This window comes from Lutjanus erythropterus, chromosome 9 (genome assembly GCF_056507025.1).
Source record: "Lutjanus erythropterus isolate fLutEry1 chromosome 9, fLutEry1.hap2, whole genome shotgun sequence".
Lineage (NCBI taxonomy): Eukaryota > Metazoa > Chordata > Actinopteri > Lutjaniformes > Lutjanidae > Lutjanus > Lutjanus erythropterus.
In genome coordinates this window covers 37099093-37117230 of record NC_139325.1, presented here as the reverse complement: position 1 = coordinate 37117230, position 18138 = coordinate 37099093, and the positions used below count along the sequence as shown (strand labels likewise).

The following is an 18138-nucleotide window of genomic DNA, read 5'->3' as shown; positions in this document are numbered from 1 at the left end:
TGCTATAATGTTGTGGGCAATTTGTGACACCAGTCAATACCATAGACAGCATTGAGTTTGGCATTTTGACCGTTGCCATCTTGTTTTTTCCAGTCAGAAGTGACCATATTTGGATGAGAGGGTGGAGCTGGGGAGGAGAGAGGGGTAATGCTAATTATCCACACTTGCCAGCTTGGTTAGCAAGGTGCATTCATAATTCATGTTTACTGTGAAGTTAATAGGGCAGCTAGTTTTGGCTATACTTACAGTACTGGGAAAAATTAATTGAACAAGACATTTTTAGGCGACCAAAATGTGACGACTCCTGAAAACAAATTCACAGCTATTTAAATGTACACACGCCATGCCACATGCTTTACAAGTCGCCCCCTCTTGGCCATTACAAAGAATGCAGGTATGTCCACTTCTTTTATACAGTTTACGGTCAATACTTCATTGTGCTTCTGTTGACACAATTAAAGGAAAAGACATTCAGCTGTATCCCTCAGCCCATCAGTTGACCTTGATTTTCTGCTGGGACAGTCGGATCACCTTTGAAAATGGCCCCCAGAGTGCACAAGTCGGCAAAAACAATGAACGACAGGAAGTGATTAAAGAGCACCCCGCTGCCCTAAAAAGTCAGAGGTCACGTATGATTTAATGGAGCCGTGGATGTCAGCGGTGGATGGCAGCAATGGAAGTGACGGGGACGGAGAGGGAGGGGTGCGTACCTGACTCGTGGTGGGGGGTAGAGGACGACGGCAGGACGAGGAGACAGATGGCACACAGCAGCACAGGTAGAAGCACATCCAGTCTGTGGGTAAAAGACAAGAGGGGAGGGGGAGGGACACAATGTTTGAACTTGAAATGATGAGAAACTCTAGACTGCAGAGTTTCAGCAAGAGTTTGATTTCAAAGCAAAGCATTTTAAAGCATCTGAATGGTTACAGGATTTATATCAAAAAAGACCTTGCTGAAACTTAACACAGAAGATGGGAGCAGCAGGGTTTGTCATCAGACAGACCTGATGAAAATATATTAAATTCTTTAAAGGATAAGTCTGGGGATATTTCATATTTTCCCTTTTGTCGTCAAATGAAAAGACCAGAACCACGTCTTAACTCTATTAAAGGTGCAGTACATAACCTTTACATCACTAGATGTCAGAAAACAACTATTTGTTATGTAAAGATATAGTGGAATAATGGTGTCCTAAGCAGAGAATGACGTCACAATCCTTCTCTGTGTTGTCATCCAAGCTTCTCTGTTTATCTGGGATGTGCAGGTTAGACTCCTTCTCCATACACATGTGCTGGCTTAGGTTGATTTACTCTGACTCGGCACATCAGCCCAGTACGGCAGGTATTTGCATTTCCATTACAACAGGGTTACTCACATGAAGGTGTGTCTTTAACTTGAGTGAAGTAGCTGTAAAACAGCAACCAAACACTGAAGTTCCTATAAATTCTTCACAATGAAACTCCTGTGTTAGTGTTAAGAAGCAAAACCAGGAAATTTTCGGATTTCAACAGCAGTAACTCGACACGACTCCTGTACGGCAAAAACATGACGGTGAAAAAGTGCAGATACCTGAACATAAAAGAGAGAAACTAAACTTCAAACCACAGAGATTAACTTCGAACAAACTTGGAGCAGAAGACACAGTCACAGACTTTTAGAGACGTCTTTCTCTCTGCTCTCCTGCACACACATGAGCTGAGTGTCACAACACTTGCCTGATGGAGGGGGTCTTCACAGGTTGGCCTAGACGTCAAGGCAAGTCCGGCTCACTTTGGCTCCACTCTCTGGCACAAACAGGCGCAGCTCGGCGCAGTAAAAGCAGTGATGAAAATCAGAGCAGCACGGTTTGACTCGGCTCGGCCAAAAGCACCAGTGGCCTGTAAGTTTCTCATGTCACAGCTGCACAGGTGCACTAAAATGTGTTTCTGAAAACATTTCAGGCAGAATGTAGAAACATAATCTTGATTCATATTTGATCACGTCTAGATGCCACTAGGCCTCCTCCCCCAACTTCACTGACTAATTGAAGCGTGCATCTGTTTTGGTGGTCTCATCAGTAAACTATCTCTGCTAGAATACAGATATGATGTCTTTATCCATCATATCAAATACCATGGATGCCAGCTATTCATCCTCGACTGACCTTGATTTACAACTTTTTTTATTTCTATGATTTTAAACAACTCATAGGTTGTTTAAGGTTCTTTTCATGTCTCAAGAGTGAAGGACACTCTTTACTGTAAAAAGATATTTGTAATGTCAGTGAGGCTCTCTTAAATACAGTAAATACAGATTAAATAAATAATGAAACAGAAGTGGTGCAGATTTCTGCTTAACTTTAAAATGAATCAGTGCTTTTGAAGGTTGAAATTCATGCAGATAAACTATTGATTCAATCAACTAGAAGAGGTTGTTTAGCTGTGGTGAAGCACCTACTGCAATGTCACCACAACTGCCGGATGCAACCAGTGGATATTTGCCAATATTAACATGACGTCCACATATGTTGTCTCGAGCTGAAACACGATTTCAAACTGAAGCAGTTGTTGTTCACTTGCAGCCCCTAGTGGCCGATTAAGAAGAGCGAGAAGTCAGCTGTCAATGGTCACATAAAACAGAGCAGCTAGAAAATAGAATTACTGCCTCACGGTTGTTTGTCTCCACCAGCCTGGCAAGTTACAGTTTACATCCATGTCCATCCAGACTCGTTTAATGTCTGTCATGAAAACTTTGAGGGAATTTAATATGGAACTTACCTCTTTGAGCAAATTAATAAAAAAAGGTAGTAAGTGTATTTTGGGGCAAAATGGAAGTTCTCACTATAAATGTGTGATTTCAGTGAGAAACATGCTGTCTTCACTTTGAGACTATTTTTACAGAGAAAGACAGAGGACTGATACAGAGCTGAACATGATGATGCTGCAGGGAAGATGAGCTTTGACCTTCAGGATATAAAATGTCATGACCTCATCATATTAACCTAATGTGCAATTTTGTAATAATTAGGTTGTAGTTTGAAGATATTCCCTCAAGGCATTCTTCAAAAGAAGAATAGGGTGACCTGGAAACATGGCCACAGCTGTCGCCAGCGTTGAGCCGTTACAAAAAGTTTTTAATAAATTCTGAATCACAAAGGTCCGACAGCATACGATCATGAATGTGCACAAAAAATGTGGCTGATCAGTCCGGCAGTGTGCCAGATTAGCTGCAGACAAGACGCAGGTCCCTTGATCACGCACGCACTCACTCAGTCATGGAAGTGGCACATGATCTCATGGCAGGGATACTGATGGTTTTTGTTTGATGAAAGTGTGTGTGTGTGTGTGTGTGTGTGTGTGTGTGTGTGTGTGTGTGAAGCAGACAGACTCAGACAGACAGAGGGACTGCCTGTGTGTCCTTGGAGCTCTCGGGCTGCTGTGAGTCAGACTTCAGGAGCTGCAGAGTGTGAGCTGAATTCTGATTCCCTCAAAACTCCCTGGAGGGTCGGACTGAAGCCCAGCCTCCAACTTAACTAGATTTACCATTATTACCGCCGCTTTTATCCTTCAGCATATTCACTTTTCTGTTCTCTCCTGTTTCCCTTTGTTGTATTATAATCCTGTTTTCTCCGTATGTTAACACTGTTTTTTTCTGCTTGGGGATAACTCAAGTTTTCACTTCTCTTCTCACAGTGGTGGCTGACAAACGTGCTGACCAACCACCTGTTTAGAAAGACTTTGATCCAATAAGAGAAAGTCTTTACGCTTACAAAAAGCTGCATGAGGCAACTGCAAACAACACTGTTGGCTCCAAATGGTAGTGAGAGGTAAAACTGTGAGTCACTGAATTGGCCACAAATTGAAGTCAAAATCACAAAATCTCAGACTCCAGACAAGTTTGTTTAAAGGGACAATTCTGCAGTAGAATCTACCAGAACTACTTTCTGTTCTACAGGGGAGAAAGTAGTTCCTAAGTGACACTGCCCACAACACGGTCTGTGAATTAACTGGGTGACCATTTAGTCCCATTATAATGGAGAGAAGACAGATGTCTCAAAGACCACATCTCCAAAACTCGACATGACAAATAAGAGACCTGGGTTGTTCCCAAAGGCAACCATTCACACTTATACTCACACATACAGGCAGTTTAGAGTCACCAGTTTTGAATCATGGCAGAAAGATGGAGCTCCTGCAGAAAACCCCACAAAGAAAGATCCTGCCCCTCCCACAAAATCTTAAGACCCCCGACCAGCTGGCAGATTCAAAACAAACTTCAGCACTAACTCTAACATGGTGGCACCAGGGTGCAGCGATCACCCCTTCTGATCCCACAAATCTGTCTGTTTGTTTGAAGTTCTGCTTGTCCCCGTGTCACTTAACAAATCTGCATTTCCATGGAAGAAGCAGGAAATGAATAAATGATCAGAGGCCCCAGCTGGAGAAATGAAAAATAATTAACAGTCGAGCTGCGACCTGTGAGTAAAAACGATTCAATTTCTTTGTGTTTTTGTGGCTGATGAAACTATTTGTCAGTTCCTGCAGGCGCACACCATCCAAAACAAACAGAAAACAGCCGGTGACCTCCGACACCTCGCTGACTCCTTACCAACAAGGGCGAGACCTGTCAGCGTCTCACCTGCAGGCCTGAATTAACAAGCAGTTCACCTGGAGGAAACAAATCCAGACTCTTTAATCTTTTATACGAGCTCTTTTACAAGGAGGGCGGAGAGGGAGAGCCTCAGCCGAGGGTGAAAATCACAGACATACAATTATTGTATGTCAATGAGTTCTTCCCTTTGACTGAAAGGGGTATTAAACTTGAAATGACGAAGGAAATTAAAGTTTGTTTTGTGGGTCTCAGCAGAGACACATTTCTAATCAAAACAGGATTAATAAATAATCACTCAGTGGTTTTCTAATGCCTAAATTTGGCTCCGTCATTCCAGAATGAAGGCTTTGAAGACAGAAATGCCACTCGGGATAAAGCTCGCTGTTGAAATCATTTCTCTGATCAGAGCTGCAGGCTGGTAGATGTCGATATCCAGAACATTTAAATGTGATGTATTAAAAATGTCCTTTTGTCTCAGAAATGAGCTGCTGAATTGTTCCAGTCACCGTGAGATTATGAATTAGAACTCCAAATAACATTATGACTAATACTGTATTTTTGAGGCTGATACACAGAATAATGTAATGCTGTTGTAACCAAGTGTCCTGGATTCACCTAACTGTATAAATAATAGAAATAATAACTGTATAATATTGATAAGGAGACAACAAATGGGACAATAAGTGCAACTTCTCAGTTTAAACATTACAACATTAGGTTAATATTTTGGCACACAGCTGATTTGACCCAGTAACTGAATTCAATTCCAGTAAAAATAATCAGTATCATGTTCAATTTCTCACCTATGTAACAAACCAAATTGTATAAAAACTGGTTCAAAATTAAGAAAGTTATAGCCAGTTTTCTAGTGAAATCTGCAGCTCTCGATACACATTTAATGGTGGATCTTGACCTTGCCAATATGGCAACCGTGCAGACACATAGCCGTGGCCAATGAGGTGCAGTCGAGATGGACCTTGCTGGCCACAGCCTTAGCCTTAGCAGTCACCTCTGAATGTTTATACAAAGAAAATTTGTAAAATATTACTTACATGAGTTTTTTTCAGACAGACAGTGACAGATCACAAACTCTCATCCTTGCAGCTGTGGCAAAGGTCAAGAGTGTGCATTATGTGCAGCTAATATTATTATGTTGATTAATGTTAAAATGGTGTTCTCCTGCCTTAATAATTATTAATACTGCTAGATAATAGACTAAAGAAATGAGGTTAGGAAGCCACACTTCTCATTGTTATATGCCTGAAATATGACCAATGATTTTTGACAGTGGCTGACGTTATACAAGAGTGCATCAGAATGAGTGCATTCACTGGGTTAGCCTTTACTTTGCAGTTAACCTCCTTCATTTTTCCGGCAGGTGGGAAAGTACAGGCGAGACTTTTCTTGGACTTGAGTAACTGTACATTTACTGCAAGACTGACATCTTACTGCTAACAATAGGAACTACACTATGATTAAAAAAATCCAATAAAATGTAATTATTTGGGCAGCCATGGTAAACCGACATACTGTGTGAATTTGGTGTTTTTTCACTGTTACAGCCCTACACATGCACACACATAACCAAATGCATGACAATAAAAACACTTTAAATTATTTAGCCATTTCGTATCACATTCTTGCACCCTGGGCCACCAGAGAGGGCACTTTAACATGTATTATCTGCCACAGGGCTTCTAAGAGAGCACTTTGACTGTGCTTTTCTCTAACATGGGGGCACCAGGGTGAGGGTGAATCCACCACTGTTAGCTCAGACTGATCCAACCGTCACAGAGCACCAGATCTTAGTCAAACGCTGGACACATAAATGTGAAAAAGATGTGATAAAGATTAAGCTTCTTTAACAATAAAGATGTAACTCTCTCCATTACAGTCTGAATAGTTAAAATAAATGAGACGGTCGATGGATAATTGAGCAAACCCACTGTCAGCCTGTCAGCTCCCTGTCATACTGGTTCCAGTTTCTCTCTACATCAAATGGACATAATTCCTCCTGACAATCCTCCACCAGTGTCTGACTATTCAAATCTAACAGTGCCTTCATTTCAAACTTATCAGCTATCTGTCTGACTCATGCTTTCTCTTTCTAAGACACACACACACACACACACACACAGGTTTTCCTGTGAGGAGGCAGAGCGGGCAGAGGACGCATCCCAGGCAACATCAGAAGTGCAAAGACGGCCATCACAAGTGGCTGAATAGTCAATGACTTCACCTTGAGGGAAAAGGCGGCGGGGGCCAATAGAGAGGATGTTTGACCGCTCCGTTTGCCAGAGAAGGTCATTTGAGGCTGGAGGGGGTGGGGGGTGGGGGGTGAGGAAGAGGAGGAGGAGGAGGAGGAGGAGGAGGAGGAGGAGGAGGAGGAGGAGGAGGAAGGGGGTGAACTACATTCTTAAAGGACTGCACCAGCTTTGTGAGAGTTTGGCCCATTTGTCACTTTACCCAGTGTGTGACGAGAGCGCTGCTGCTCCAGTGGAGAGCCCAGTGCAGCACACACACAGTTTAACACGACACGTCTTCCTACCTGCATGACAGACAAGAGCATGATGAGTTATTTCTGCTACTTTTGTCATGTAAACTGATCACGTATGGGCAACTCCTTATACCTGTAATTGCATTTCTTAAACTGAAGCTAATGAGAGTTGTGTGTGTGAATTGTTTGTGTCTATATGTTTATTCTTGTTCACAGGTCTTTTTGGGTAAGAGATTAGAGAAAAGGAGAGGGATTAAACAAAAGATCAAGTGGATTCACCTTAGGTACGCTTGTTTCATACTGTGCCAGAGTACGGCCGCCCCGCCAGTTGTATGTACACACTCAACACAGTAGGTGGCAGCATTCACCTAGCTGGTTTGCAATCCACCAATAAACACAACGTAGAAGAAGAGTGTGCCTCAACTAGGCGAAATTTGTTTATGTCTTGGCCACAAAACAGTGAATGCCAATTGCATGATCTGAGATGTCATACAATGGGGTCACCCATCATAATATGGCTGCTATTGTTAATGTTTTAGAGACGTTGTCAACGGCGACCCTCTCACCTGCCTTCCTATGCAGCCTTGAGACTCAGAGGATTAAATGAGCCCATGCTGCCCACATACATATACAGATCATGAACCATGCGCAGAGTTCACACCTATTTGGGGTCAAGTGTGCTTGGATCCATGCTGTTTACTTCCTGCATCAGTACGTCCACTTCAAAAGTTTTTCTAATGTTTGGAGTCTGGTACTCCACCAACTTTAGATTTTCATTTGGAAATTCTTGACTTCTCTCTCAACTTTTCCGTGTGTCACTTCTGTGTGTGCACAGCCCTGCAGTCTCATGCTCTCACATTGGTGGAGCATTTCCCACCGCTAATTACGAACAACTGGCACTCAAAGAACAGAAAAATAATGACAATACTTCAACCTGTGGAAAATATGCCTCTCTCCCTCACCCTCATCCTGCTGCACATCTAGATCTAAAAGTAACTCAGTATTTTTAGAGTTACTTGGATTACTAGGGTTAGGAATTGGAATATTACAATGTCCACAGTGAAAAAGGGACAGGTCACCCCAAAATCAAAATTACATATATTTGTATTTGTAGTTCTATTTATAGATCCAGATTTTGTTGGTCTGAGTTGCAGAGTTTTGGAGCTATCATCTGAAGAGATATGACTTCTCTCCAGTATAAAGGTACTAAATGGCACAACTCCTGTGTTGCTCCAACACCAAAAAATCAATTTAAAAAAAATCAAAAACAGTGTTTCTTTTCAAAATACCATGACCTAGTTACTCAAGATAACTCACGGACCTGTTGTGAGCAGTTTCATGTAGGAACTGCTGTCTATTAGAAAGAAAGTAGTTCCAGTAGATTCTAAAGACATTCTGTTCGATTCTACTGCAGAGAGTAGTAATAATAAGAAAATGATAAACATGACAGGGAGACGAAGTGCAGTGAACAGCAGCAACAGCTTCTTTTAGTTTCTCTCCCACATGTCAAAAGCAGAACTTTAGGCAACAACTCTCAGGCAACCCTGAGGGGACAAACCTCCTCAAATACAGAGAGCATTTAAATCACGATGATATGATGGTAGAGGGCTCAGTGGTCGGTGATTGCCAGTGATGATGGCATCATCCATCAGTCCAACCCTATTAGTAACTGTAATATAATTACTGTTTTGGAAATTGTAATCCCTTACGCTACAAGGGCAGACAAAGGCATATCATTCGCTCTGCTGAGAGTGTGATCGGCTGCAATCTGCCATCCCTGCAGGACCTGTGCACCTCCTCTGAGGCATGCAGGTAAGATTGCAGCTGACCCCTCCCATCCTGGACACAAACTCTTTGAGACACTCCCCTCCAACGGGAGGCTGCAGTCAATCAGAACCAAAACCTCACGCCGTAAGAACAGTTTCTTCCCATCTGCAACTGGCCTCATCAACAAGGCCAATGACAATAACAGTCACACTTGAAGCCCATTGTAGAAAACATTTGGACACATGCTCTACAGGTTCACATTCATTTGGATTCACTCAAAGTGCCTTTGTGGATAAAATGATCACAGGTCTAAAATGAATCTTTGAAAGGATGCAAAATGAGAAACTAAATCTATAAATGTGAAGGAACTTAGTGACCTGTCCTACTTACTCTCTGAGTCTTTTTACACTCAGAATCACAAAGCACTGCACAGCCTCCCTGTCTGAGATATGAGAAAGGGGCGTAAAACCACTTGCTGAGCCATCGTTGGACCAACCTGACGCCACCACTTCCCCTGCGCTGTACCCCTCTGCTTTCTCACGGCAATGACCACCGCCACTACCCTCTCGCCCCTCGGCAGCCCCTCCATCACGCCGGCCCACCAGTCCCACATCGTGTACGTCACCTCGAATGACTCGGTCTGCCCATCTCCAGGGGCAACCCGAACCCCCCTGACAGACACAATCTGACAGGAAGCAAGGAGCAGCCGGGGAGGGCTGGAAGCAGCGGGGACTTCTCAGAGAAAAGAGTGGCAGAGAGGAATAAAGAGGCTCGGTACAGCATGACTGAGTGCTGAGAGAGACATCAAGTTCACAGGAATGATTTGGAAACGATTCACCAGTCGGCCTCAAGCAGCAGCCATGTCTTATTAGCTGTTAGCCGCTGACTGGGAGCGCCGCAGGGCAAAACTTTTAAAGAAGTGACAAAAGCCATAAGCTACAACACTCTGTGTTTCAACTTGTGTGAGTCTGTGTGTGTGTGTTGTAGTCTGCGTGCCACAAGCTGATTAGGTAGAATTGCTGTGAGTTTTAAGGGCTTACACCTCAGACAGAGTGACAGAAAAAACAACAACAGCGAACACAGCACTGGTCTGCACTCATTATTTAGTCTGAGTCACATTTAAGAGGTGATGCAGGAAACTTACTGATGCTGCCGCTGAGAAGCTACACCCTCTGAAGTTACAGACAAACTGCTGCAACCACAGTAACCTGCATGGCCCGCTGCTCCCACTGAGAGCCAACTGCACCATCAGTCACGGAGAAACCAACACAAATTACGATTTAAAACTCGGTGTTTCCCCTAGAAACACTGGCAGTACGCGCCGAAAACACCCTAAACAGACAAGGTCGGCTTGGGTCAGATGGCGCAGCTACAGTCCATCTGCATTCAAGTTCTTCTTCGCTCAGAATATTCAAGATTTCAAATAAACTGAACACAAGATGAGGATGATTTAATAAGCTCCATTTATTGCATAAAAATAAGCCGTGTAACCTGAGACTTTTGCAAAACATGAACACATAATCAATGCAGTGTGCATGATTTACTGCTGCACTTGATCGTTCTTGATTTGGAAAAAAACATCACAACTATACTATCTAGCTCTAAGAGGGATTTATTCATCTGGTATTGAGCCTAAAGTTAATGAATCATAACATATCAGGTATGGAATTAATCTGCAGATCCTTTGGTTTAAGATGACATGAAACCTGAGCCATGACAAAGGCCAAAATGTGTACTGCAACAGACTAGTACGTAAGCGTTGTTTTTATCCTAGCAGTTGTTAATGACTTGCGGCCCCTGCCGGCTGGTTAAGAGGAGTCAATAAAATGGGTTTTTCAAAAAATGTGAATCACAGCAAACATGAAAGGCCTTGAGCATACAATGCACAAAAAATATCAAGCTTTACTCACACGCACTCACACACAAAACCCACTGCATGCTTCAGTATTTCTCAACCATTATCTTATTCCTGCAGGAGGAAGAAAGGCTTTGAAACACAGTTTAGACCTTCATGTTGGGAAACAAAATAGATAAAAGCAAACTGAATAAAGAAAATATGAAAAATGAAGGTAAATTTAAACATTTTAGAGATCCTCTTTTGGGTCTCTGACTCTGAGGGGAGCACTGGGGGGATTTGACCATGAATTTATGGGTGTAACTCGGTTTATCATTAGTCATTCAGAGTAAATCCTGGCTTATTTGAAGACTTTTGTAGAAAGACTGCATCACTGTTTTTTTCCCACAGATTCCAGATCTCGCTGCTCAGTCTTCTGACATTAGTCAACTAAAACTACAAGATGATCCTCAAATTTCAGATTTCAGACAATTAAAGCATGTATGTTCCATACTTTGCAGCCTGTAAATCAATGGCAGCACATTGTCTTTTACTTTACTTCTTTTACTTTACTCTAACCTTCTCTGCAACTCTGTGAAACAGAAAGTAGATTTTTAGGAACTCTAACTTTCTGTTTTGTACAGAGTCATGTGATGTTTGGTCAGTGCAGAACAAACCTCCTCTGCTCATTAAATATGTATGTAAAGACCTTCAAATTAAACATTAAATTAAACACTTTATCCTCATCTTGATATAGTTTTATTTCAGATCTGGTGTGTGGGGAAAATGCATAGCCTAAATTTAATGTGCTCTAAATGTCCAAATACTTGAATGTTGTTCTGTATATTTGTGAAGAGTCTGACTGCTCAACAGATCTGAATCCTAAACTCCTGCACACCTGCATGCACTGAGTATTCACAGTAAGCTGCCTGTCACAACCTTGATCCTGTCATTATCACTCAGTGTGACAGTTATAATCAGCCTTTATGTTCTATATTGTATCCTGACTTAAATAAACCAAATGTAAAGATGTAACACTGAGCTTTAAGTTAGTTGGCTGGATGTTAAGTCTGGCTTCATAGAGAAAGGAGGAGAGAAATCAACAGTCTAGCAGAACAGTGCGAAGAAACCAACCCGTTGCTCAACGTCAGCAAAACCAAAGAGCTGATTTTAAGAAGAAAGGAGGCAGAGTCACACACCCCTTTGTGCAGCGTTGGAGCCGAGGTGGAGCAGGTGAACAGTTTTAGGTTCCTGGGAATCACCGTCACACAGACTCTGTCATGGACATCAGATATCCGAAGGCTCAGAAGCACATAGCTGTATTTCTGAAATTCCTGTGCAGAGGAGCACAAGCGAGCATCCTGACTGGAAACATCACAGACTGGCATCATGGGATGTCTCAGCTCAGGACAGGAGGACTCTGCAGCAGATCATTTTAATTAAATGAACTTTTCCAACCTGCTGTATATATTTTTTGTGTGTTTTTTTGTGAGTAGCAAAAGAGAGCTACATCTTAAACTTGTTATACAGCCCATGTTTTATAATGATAAATAAATATCTCTTGTATCTTGACAGTGGATTAAATGAGCTCATTTTTAAATGCACTCAGACACAACATATCTCATGATGATGTGATCAGGCCAATACATGTGTGTTGATTTACATCCAAGTATTAATCAATCCAAGCATCACAATATCAAAGTAATGTAACTTGATTACTTTCTGTTACTTTTGGATTAACTCAATATAAAATATGGTGAAATTGTTTAGTTTAATATAATGTTTTAAGTTAGTTGTAGATTTATTAAATCCTTGTCCTGCTCTTCCTTCCTTTGTTGTGTGCAAAAGCATATTAGTTGATATCAGTAATTATGTACTTTTAAATGTTCTTTGTCAAGTAGGCTGTTCACTCTAAAACTTGAACTAAACTGTCATAAACTTTTTCTGGGACTTATTCTGGGATTGTAACCCTGCTGATAATCCCCATTTATACTAAATGCATCTGTAATCTGATTACATGTTTTACAGACAATAAGCCTGGTTACTGTATCACTAAAATACACTTACAGTTTTAATTTGGTACTCAGAATTAAATTATATATTGTCATACCCCAAGAATACTTTTACAGACTCAAGTTGTCAGAAGCATTGATGCTTAAATTTTTTTTTCCCATACCACATGTTTAAAATGATACAAAATCTGTTAATTATAGTAATTAAAGTACCAAAGCTATAAGAAAAATGATCTAAGGTGCTCAATCAAGACCTCAGTTCAGTTCAGTCTTTATGGTCCTGCCGAAAATTTGGCCTGCAGCAAAACCAGATGGTGTTTGGTGACTTTCTCTGTACCAGCACTGTGTGCAGGTTGGTCATTTAAAAGAAAAGACAAACATATTGATTTTGTATGCCTGGGACTTTTTTCAGTTTGCAGTGGTATTAAAATAGGTACAGAGTATTGCTTTTTTCACACTATAGTATTTTATCAAAGTTTAAAACTTGGGCCTAATTTTAACTTCTACTTCACTACATTTACATACATACATATTGTATCATGACATGAAACTCCTGATTTTAAAGGCTGCAGAGACTAAAGTGTTGTCATTTTTTTAACTGCCTATTTGCCTTTACCCACTTAGTCATTATTTCCACATTAGTGATGATGATTTATCAAAAAATCTTATTGGGTTAATATTTTGTGAAAGCACCAATAGTCATCCCTACAATATTGTTGCAGTATCAAGATATTTGGTCCAAAATATTGTGATATTTACTCGTTTTATCAGCTCAGTCAGGTCCACCTCTTGGAGGACACAACATGTCATCAGTCACAACCTACATGATCAATAATTATTGATACCAGCCGATATGAAACTTCACTTTCGTGATAAGTTTTTCATCTGGTGTATGTCAGAGGGAAATATTGTACTTTTGTTCTCCATTACATTTATCTGACAGCCTAAGAAAATAGTTACTGCTCAGATGAAGACTTAAAAACTTGAAAAAAAATATGATGCATTATGATATCTTAAAGGGATAGTTTACCCAAAATTCAGTCATTATGTACTCAGTCAGTTTAAGGGTGGGTTTCATTTGAATCTTCTGTGTAGATCCTCAGCTTGGAGCCACATTCACGTGTGTGTGCACACCGTCTGAACTGGCTGTGTGTGGTGTGACGCTGTATGCTGTAAGTGAACAGTATGTCGGGGCTTTAGAAGACTTGGATTACGCATTTTTTTCCCGTTGTTCTTTCTGTTTGAAAACTAATCACCATTCACTTCAATTATTTGGGAGATTCTGTGACTTTGTGGACTGAAAAACTAAACCTGACCTTTAACTGGCATGAGGGTGAGTAGATAATGACTTTGACTTGAAATTTTCATTTTTGGGTGAACTATCCCTTTATCCTGCGGTATATAAAACTGTTACAAATAGCTCCATCTCCATCAGCCACAAAATTAAACTGCATACATCTTGCATACATATTATTACATATGCATTATGATACAACACTTTGAAAGAAGCCAGTCTGCATCATGAGCACTTTTGAGTACAACTTCTTGATGAAACTTATGTACTTTTTCTTTGAATCCAAGTATTTTTATATTCTATTACTTTTACTGACTTCTTCACACTGCCCATGTGTTCTCACAGACACTGATACAGAACAGACAGTGATGCTGCAGCAGGTGACAACTGATGCTGCTGTCAGTGGTACTTTATCTCTGGATGCAGCCTGATCACGCACAGATCACGTATTTCTTCAGATCTAAATGTTGCTGCCGGTTTTCTGTCATAAAGCTGCACAATAAAGGACAAAGGCAAACTGAGTGAAATGATAATAATGATCAGGGTTTGACTTACTTCATTTTCATCAGCTGTCGGGTCCAGATTCTGCAGAAGTTCTTCTTCGGAGCCTCCAGAACGGGCGCAGGTCGATCTCTGTGTCCGTGTTCCGACCTGAAGTCCTGCAGCAGCCTCTCAGAGCTGAAGCTCGATCAGCTGCACGCAGACAGAGACTGTGACCGCCAAGAGGAGAGGAGGTGAAGAGAGGAGGAACTGGGATGAGGGCAGTGTTAAAAGACCAACACCTCCTCCTCCTCTTCCTCCTCTTCCTCCTCCTCCTCCTGCCTGGAACATCATAATCCCTGCTGAGGTAGCAGGACAGACTGAGAGGTGAACGAATGAGGATGGAGCCTGATTATCAATTATTTTTCCATATTCTGTCAGTAGATGAAAAGCCAGTTTGAAGGTATTCACAGCTCCCCAAACTACTAGAATCCGATATATTGAGGTGTGTTGTGCGTTGACCTTGAGCTGTCCTATTTTAGGAGAAGAATACATCAACATTAAAGCTGCAATACCTGACTTTTTTGTGGTCGCTAGGGGGCAGAGGAGCCCCAAAACACACTGACAGACACAGCCTTCAAGTTAGCGAGCTGTGGTCAAAGTTCCAGCAGACTTCAACTTCAGCAGACATGAAGCGATATTAGAGAATTTATCTTATTCACATTTTTGCACATAACTTTACACCCATTGTCATAATCCTATTCATAGTATTCATAGTTCATAGTATATAGTTTTAGATTATTTATTGCTGTTATATATTGTAAATAAGAGACATGCACCTTTACACACTTCTTATTGTATATATTTGTATTATTGTATATATTTACATACTTCTTATTTTCTATTCTTATAATTCTTTATGCTTCTAAATATTTTCTGTACTTGAACAGAGCACCTGTAATGCCAACAGTTTCCCCATCAATGAAGTATTTCTGATTCTGACATAAAAATATTGATTAGCTTTAAATACTGCAAATCAATCTAAAAGCCCTGTAAATATTTTTAGTGTAGCTGCAGGTCAGAACAGCATCACATCAAACTGAGGCAGTTTAAAGATGAATTTGGTCAAGCAGGATGAATCTATCGTTTTGTGCTCACTACATAACATGAGATTTATTTTCTGATACAATCCGGACTGAAACTTGTGTCCAGACTACCTGGTTTGTTGCACAGGCATCTATTTCCTGCTCTGCAGCTTTCATCCATGGTCTTACACCGTATAAGACCCTTCATGCTTCCATATGCTGATCCGGCCACCAGCTCTTGCTGTGCTCAATGTACTGTATGTGTAAGGTTAACTGGAAATCTGCAAAATGGACAAATTCCTGATGGCTTGGCAGCGGGTAATAAAAAACGAATTATGCACATGTGGCTGCTGCCGGGTCATGCCTAATATGTGTGGTGTATGATGTGTGTGTGGAAAGGGTAATCTGCAGACTCTGACTCCCAATAACTTGACCCAGGGGGTAATAAAATCCATAAAATCCATATTGTAGCACCTAATGAGTCCAACGGTGCTCTTTCATGTATTTCAGAGCCTTATTAATACAGCAGGTGGACACTTAATCTTCTTTCATTTCAAATGTCGAGAATAGTGTTTAAATCAATAATGTGGAGGGACATTTAACAAAGGTCTGAATTACAAAAAGGATCAGTGAGCCTGAAAAGATGTTTCTCATTTTCATTTGTTATTCGGCCTCAGATATGAAGAAGAGAATCTTGTTTTTAACATAATAAACTCAAAAACACCCACAGAAGAAAATCCAAAGCCTCTTTTGGTCTTAAAGCTCTGGCTTTTACTTATGGAGCTAATAACAGGGCATAAAATCAAACTATTCACATTATTGCCCATGCACAAGGAGATTTAGGGGGGATAAGTAGTATGGGATAATCTAGACTAGGGAATGGATTAAATCACATGTTGCTTTGCAATATTTTTGCCTTGTCTGAAACCCAAAAGCTAAAGAAGTCCAGGGCTACTTGGTGAGTGAGGGGCTTCACATGAGGACTTAAGACCTTAGTGTGCTTTAAAAGAAGAGTGTCTGATCGTCTAACAGAAACCTGAACCCCCGTCTGAGGGCTGAGCTGGTGTGTGTTTGAAAAATCTTTGTCACTTCGTGAAACCATCATTACATTTAAGATTTCAGCAAACTTAAATCAATGCAGTGTTTCATTTTATTTTAAACTTTCTATCAGACCTTCATCAGAGCGAACAGGATGGATGGACGGGCAGGTGAAAAGAAATAAAGGTGCTAACTAGAACCATGAAGCATTCCTCTGCTTGTCCCTTGAGGAGAACCTTTTTTAGAGCTTCCACTTGCTACCCTTTCTGTGAGTTCTACCGAGAACCCAGCATCAAGAGTTGTACCCAGAACCATGTGTGAAAGGTTTCACTCAGAACCCCCATATGAGATGTTCTATAAAGAACCTTAATATGGTGTAATAGTTTCAACCTGGAACCTTCCACCAAATTAGCTCTGGTTCTTGAACCGGTTTGAGTCAAGATTCTTGGATTCTTGATGCTATGTAGAGAACCATTTTGTGTTTCCACCAGTTTTGAACAGAACCATTGATAATCAAGGATGTCGTCAACAGGGGGTGCTGCAGGAAACACAGCGACCTGTAGAACACAGCACACACACTTTGGTTCAAGCTGGGAACCAACTTTTATGGCTCAGAATCGGTTCTTTTTTGGTGAAAATACTCGGAATGGTTCAAAATTAGGAACAGGGCCAGTTCCATGTTGGTGGAAAAAAGGCCTCTGATGGTTCTATCCAGAACTTTTCCACCTTCTAAGGGTGCTAAGAAGAACTCAACCACAGGGTTCTCTTGAGAAGCTTTTCATAGCCTAAGGATGTTATCTAGAACCCATCCAGGTGATTCTACTGAGAACCATATTATATTAGGGTACAAAGAACCCTTGACAAACCACACCATGACTGAGGACAACAAACAATATCCAAATATGGTCTGCAGTTTTCACACTAATCAAATGAGCTGGACTTTGTAAGACTGAGACAGAGTGTTGTATTTCTTCCTGGAACAAGTTACCTTTGATTTGAATAAATGAATTAAACAAAGAAAAATTAGCAACTTTCTTTTGTAGTTTTCACTTCCTCCTGCAATTTCATTGCAAAAAAGCCTAAAAGCATTTCAACATGCATTGCAATTTTTTTGGGAAAAGCTGCCATGAAATCAGGCCTTTTATGCTAAACAATCCTGAAAAAAGGCCTGTGAAATCCTGGAGGGACTGAGCAGTTTTTGAGAAGAGTACTTTTACTTGAGTATATTTTAAACACTGGTATTTTTACTTGTAATGGAGTAATATTTTAATAATGTAACAATACTTGAGTACAGATTTTCAGTACTCTTTCCACCACTTTGTCACACACATAAAAATGTTTTTCGAGGCTCTGGGAAGGTTTTACTAATATAAAATATTCCAAGTTTCAAAATTTATGATACAGTACAAAGATTAATAACTGACCTCGTCTGCAGTGTCTCTTTTATAACGATGGTCCATGGAGAAAATGTTTTTTGGGGGAAGTTTCTTTAAAGAAAAAAAAGTTTTTTGTAAAAAACAAAAAAAAAAGTGAACTGGTCC

At 40.8% G+C, this 18138-nt stretch overlaps 1 protein-coding gene across 2 annotated transcripts in view; it reads right to left on the bottom strand.

The window, feature by feature from the left end:
• bcan (brevican) overlaps positions 1–14704 on the bottom strand; it is a 30652-nt gene extending 15948 nt beyond the window's left edge. For both annotated transcript variants that reach the window (XM_084727486.1, XM_084727487.1), the window contains exons 1-2: positions 14550–14704; positions 711–793 (exon numbers count right to left, since the gene is read on the bottom strand). In XM_084727486.1, the coding sequence (XP_084583612.1) occupies positions 711–793; positions 14550–14560 (94 nt within the window). In that variant the 5' untranslated portion in view covers positions 14561–14704. The remainder of the gene's footprint in view (positions 1–710; positions 794–14549) is intronic.
• Positions 14705–18138: the final 3434 nt, after the last annotated feature.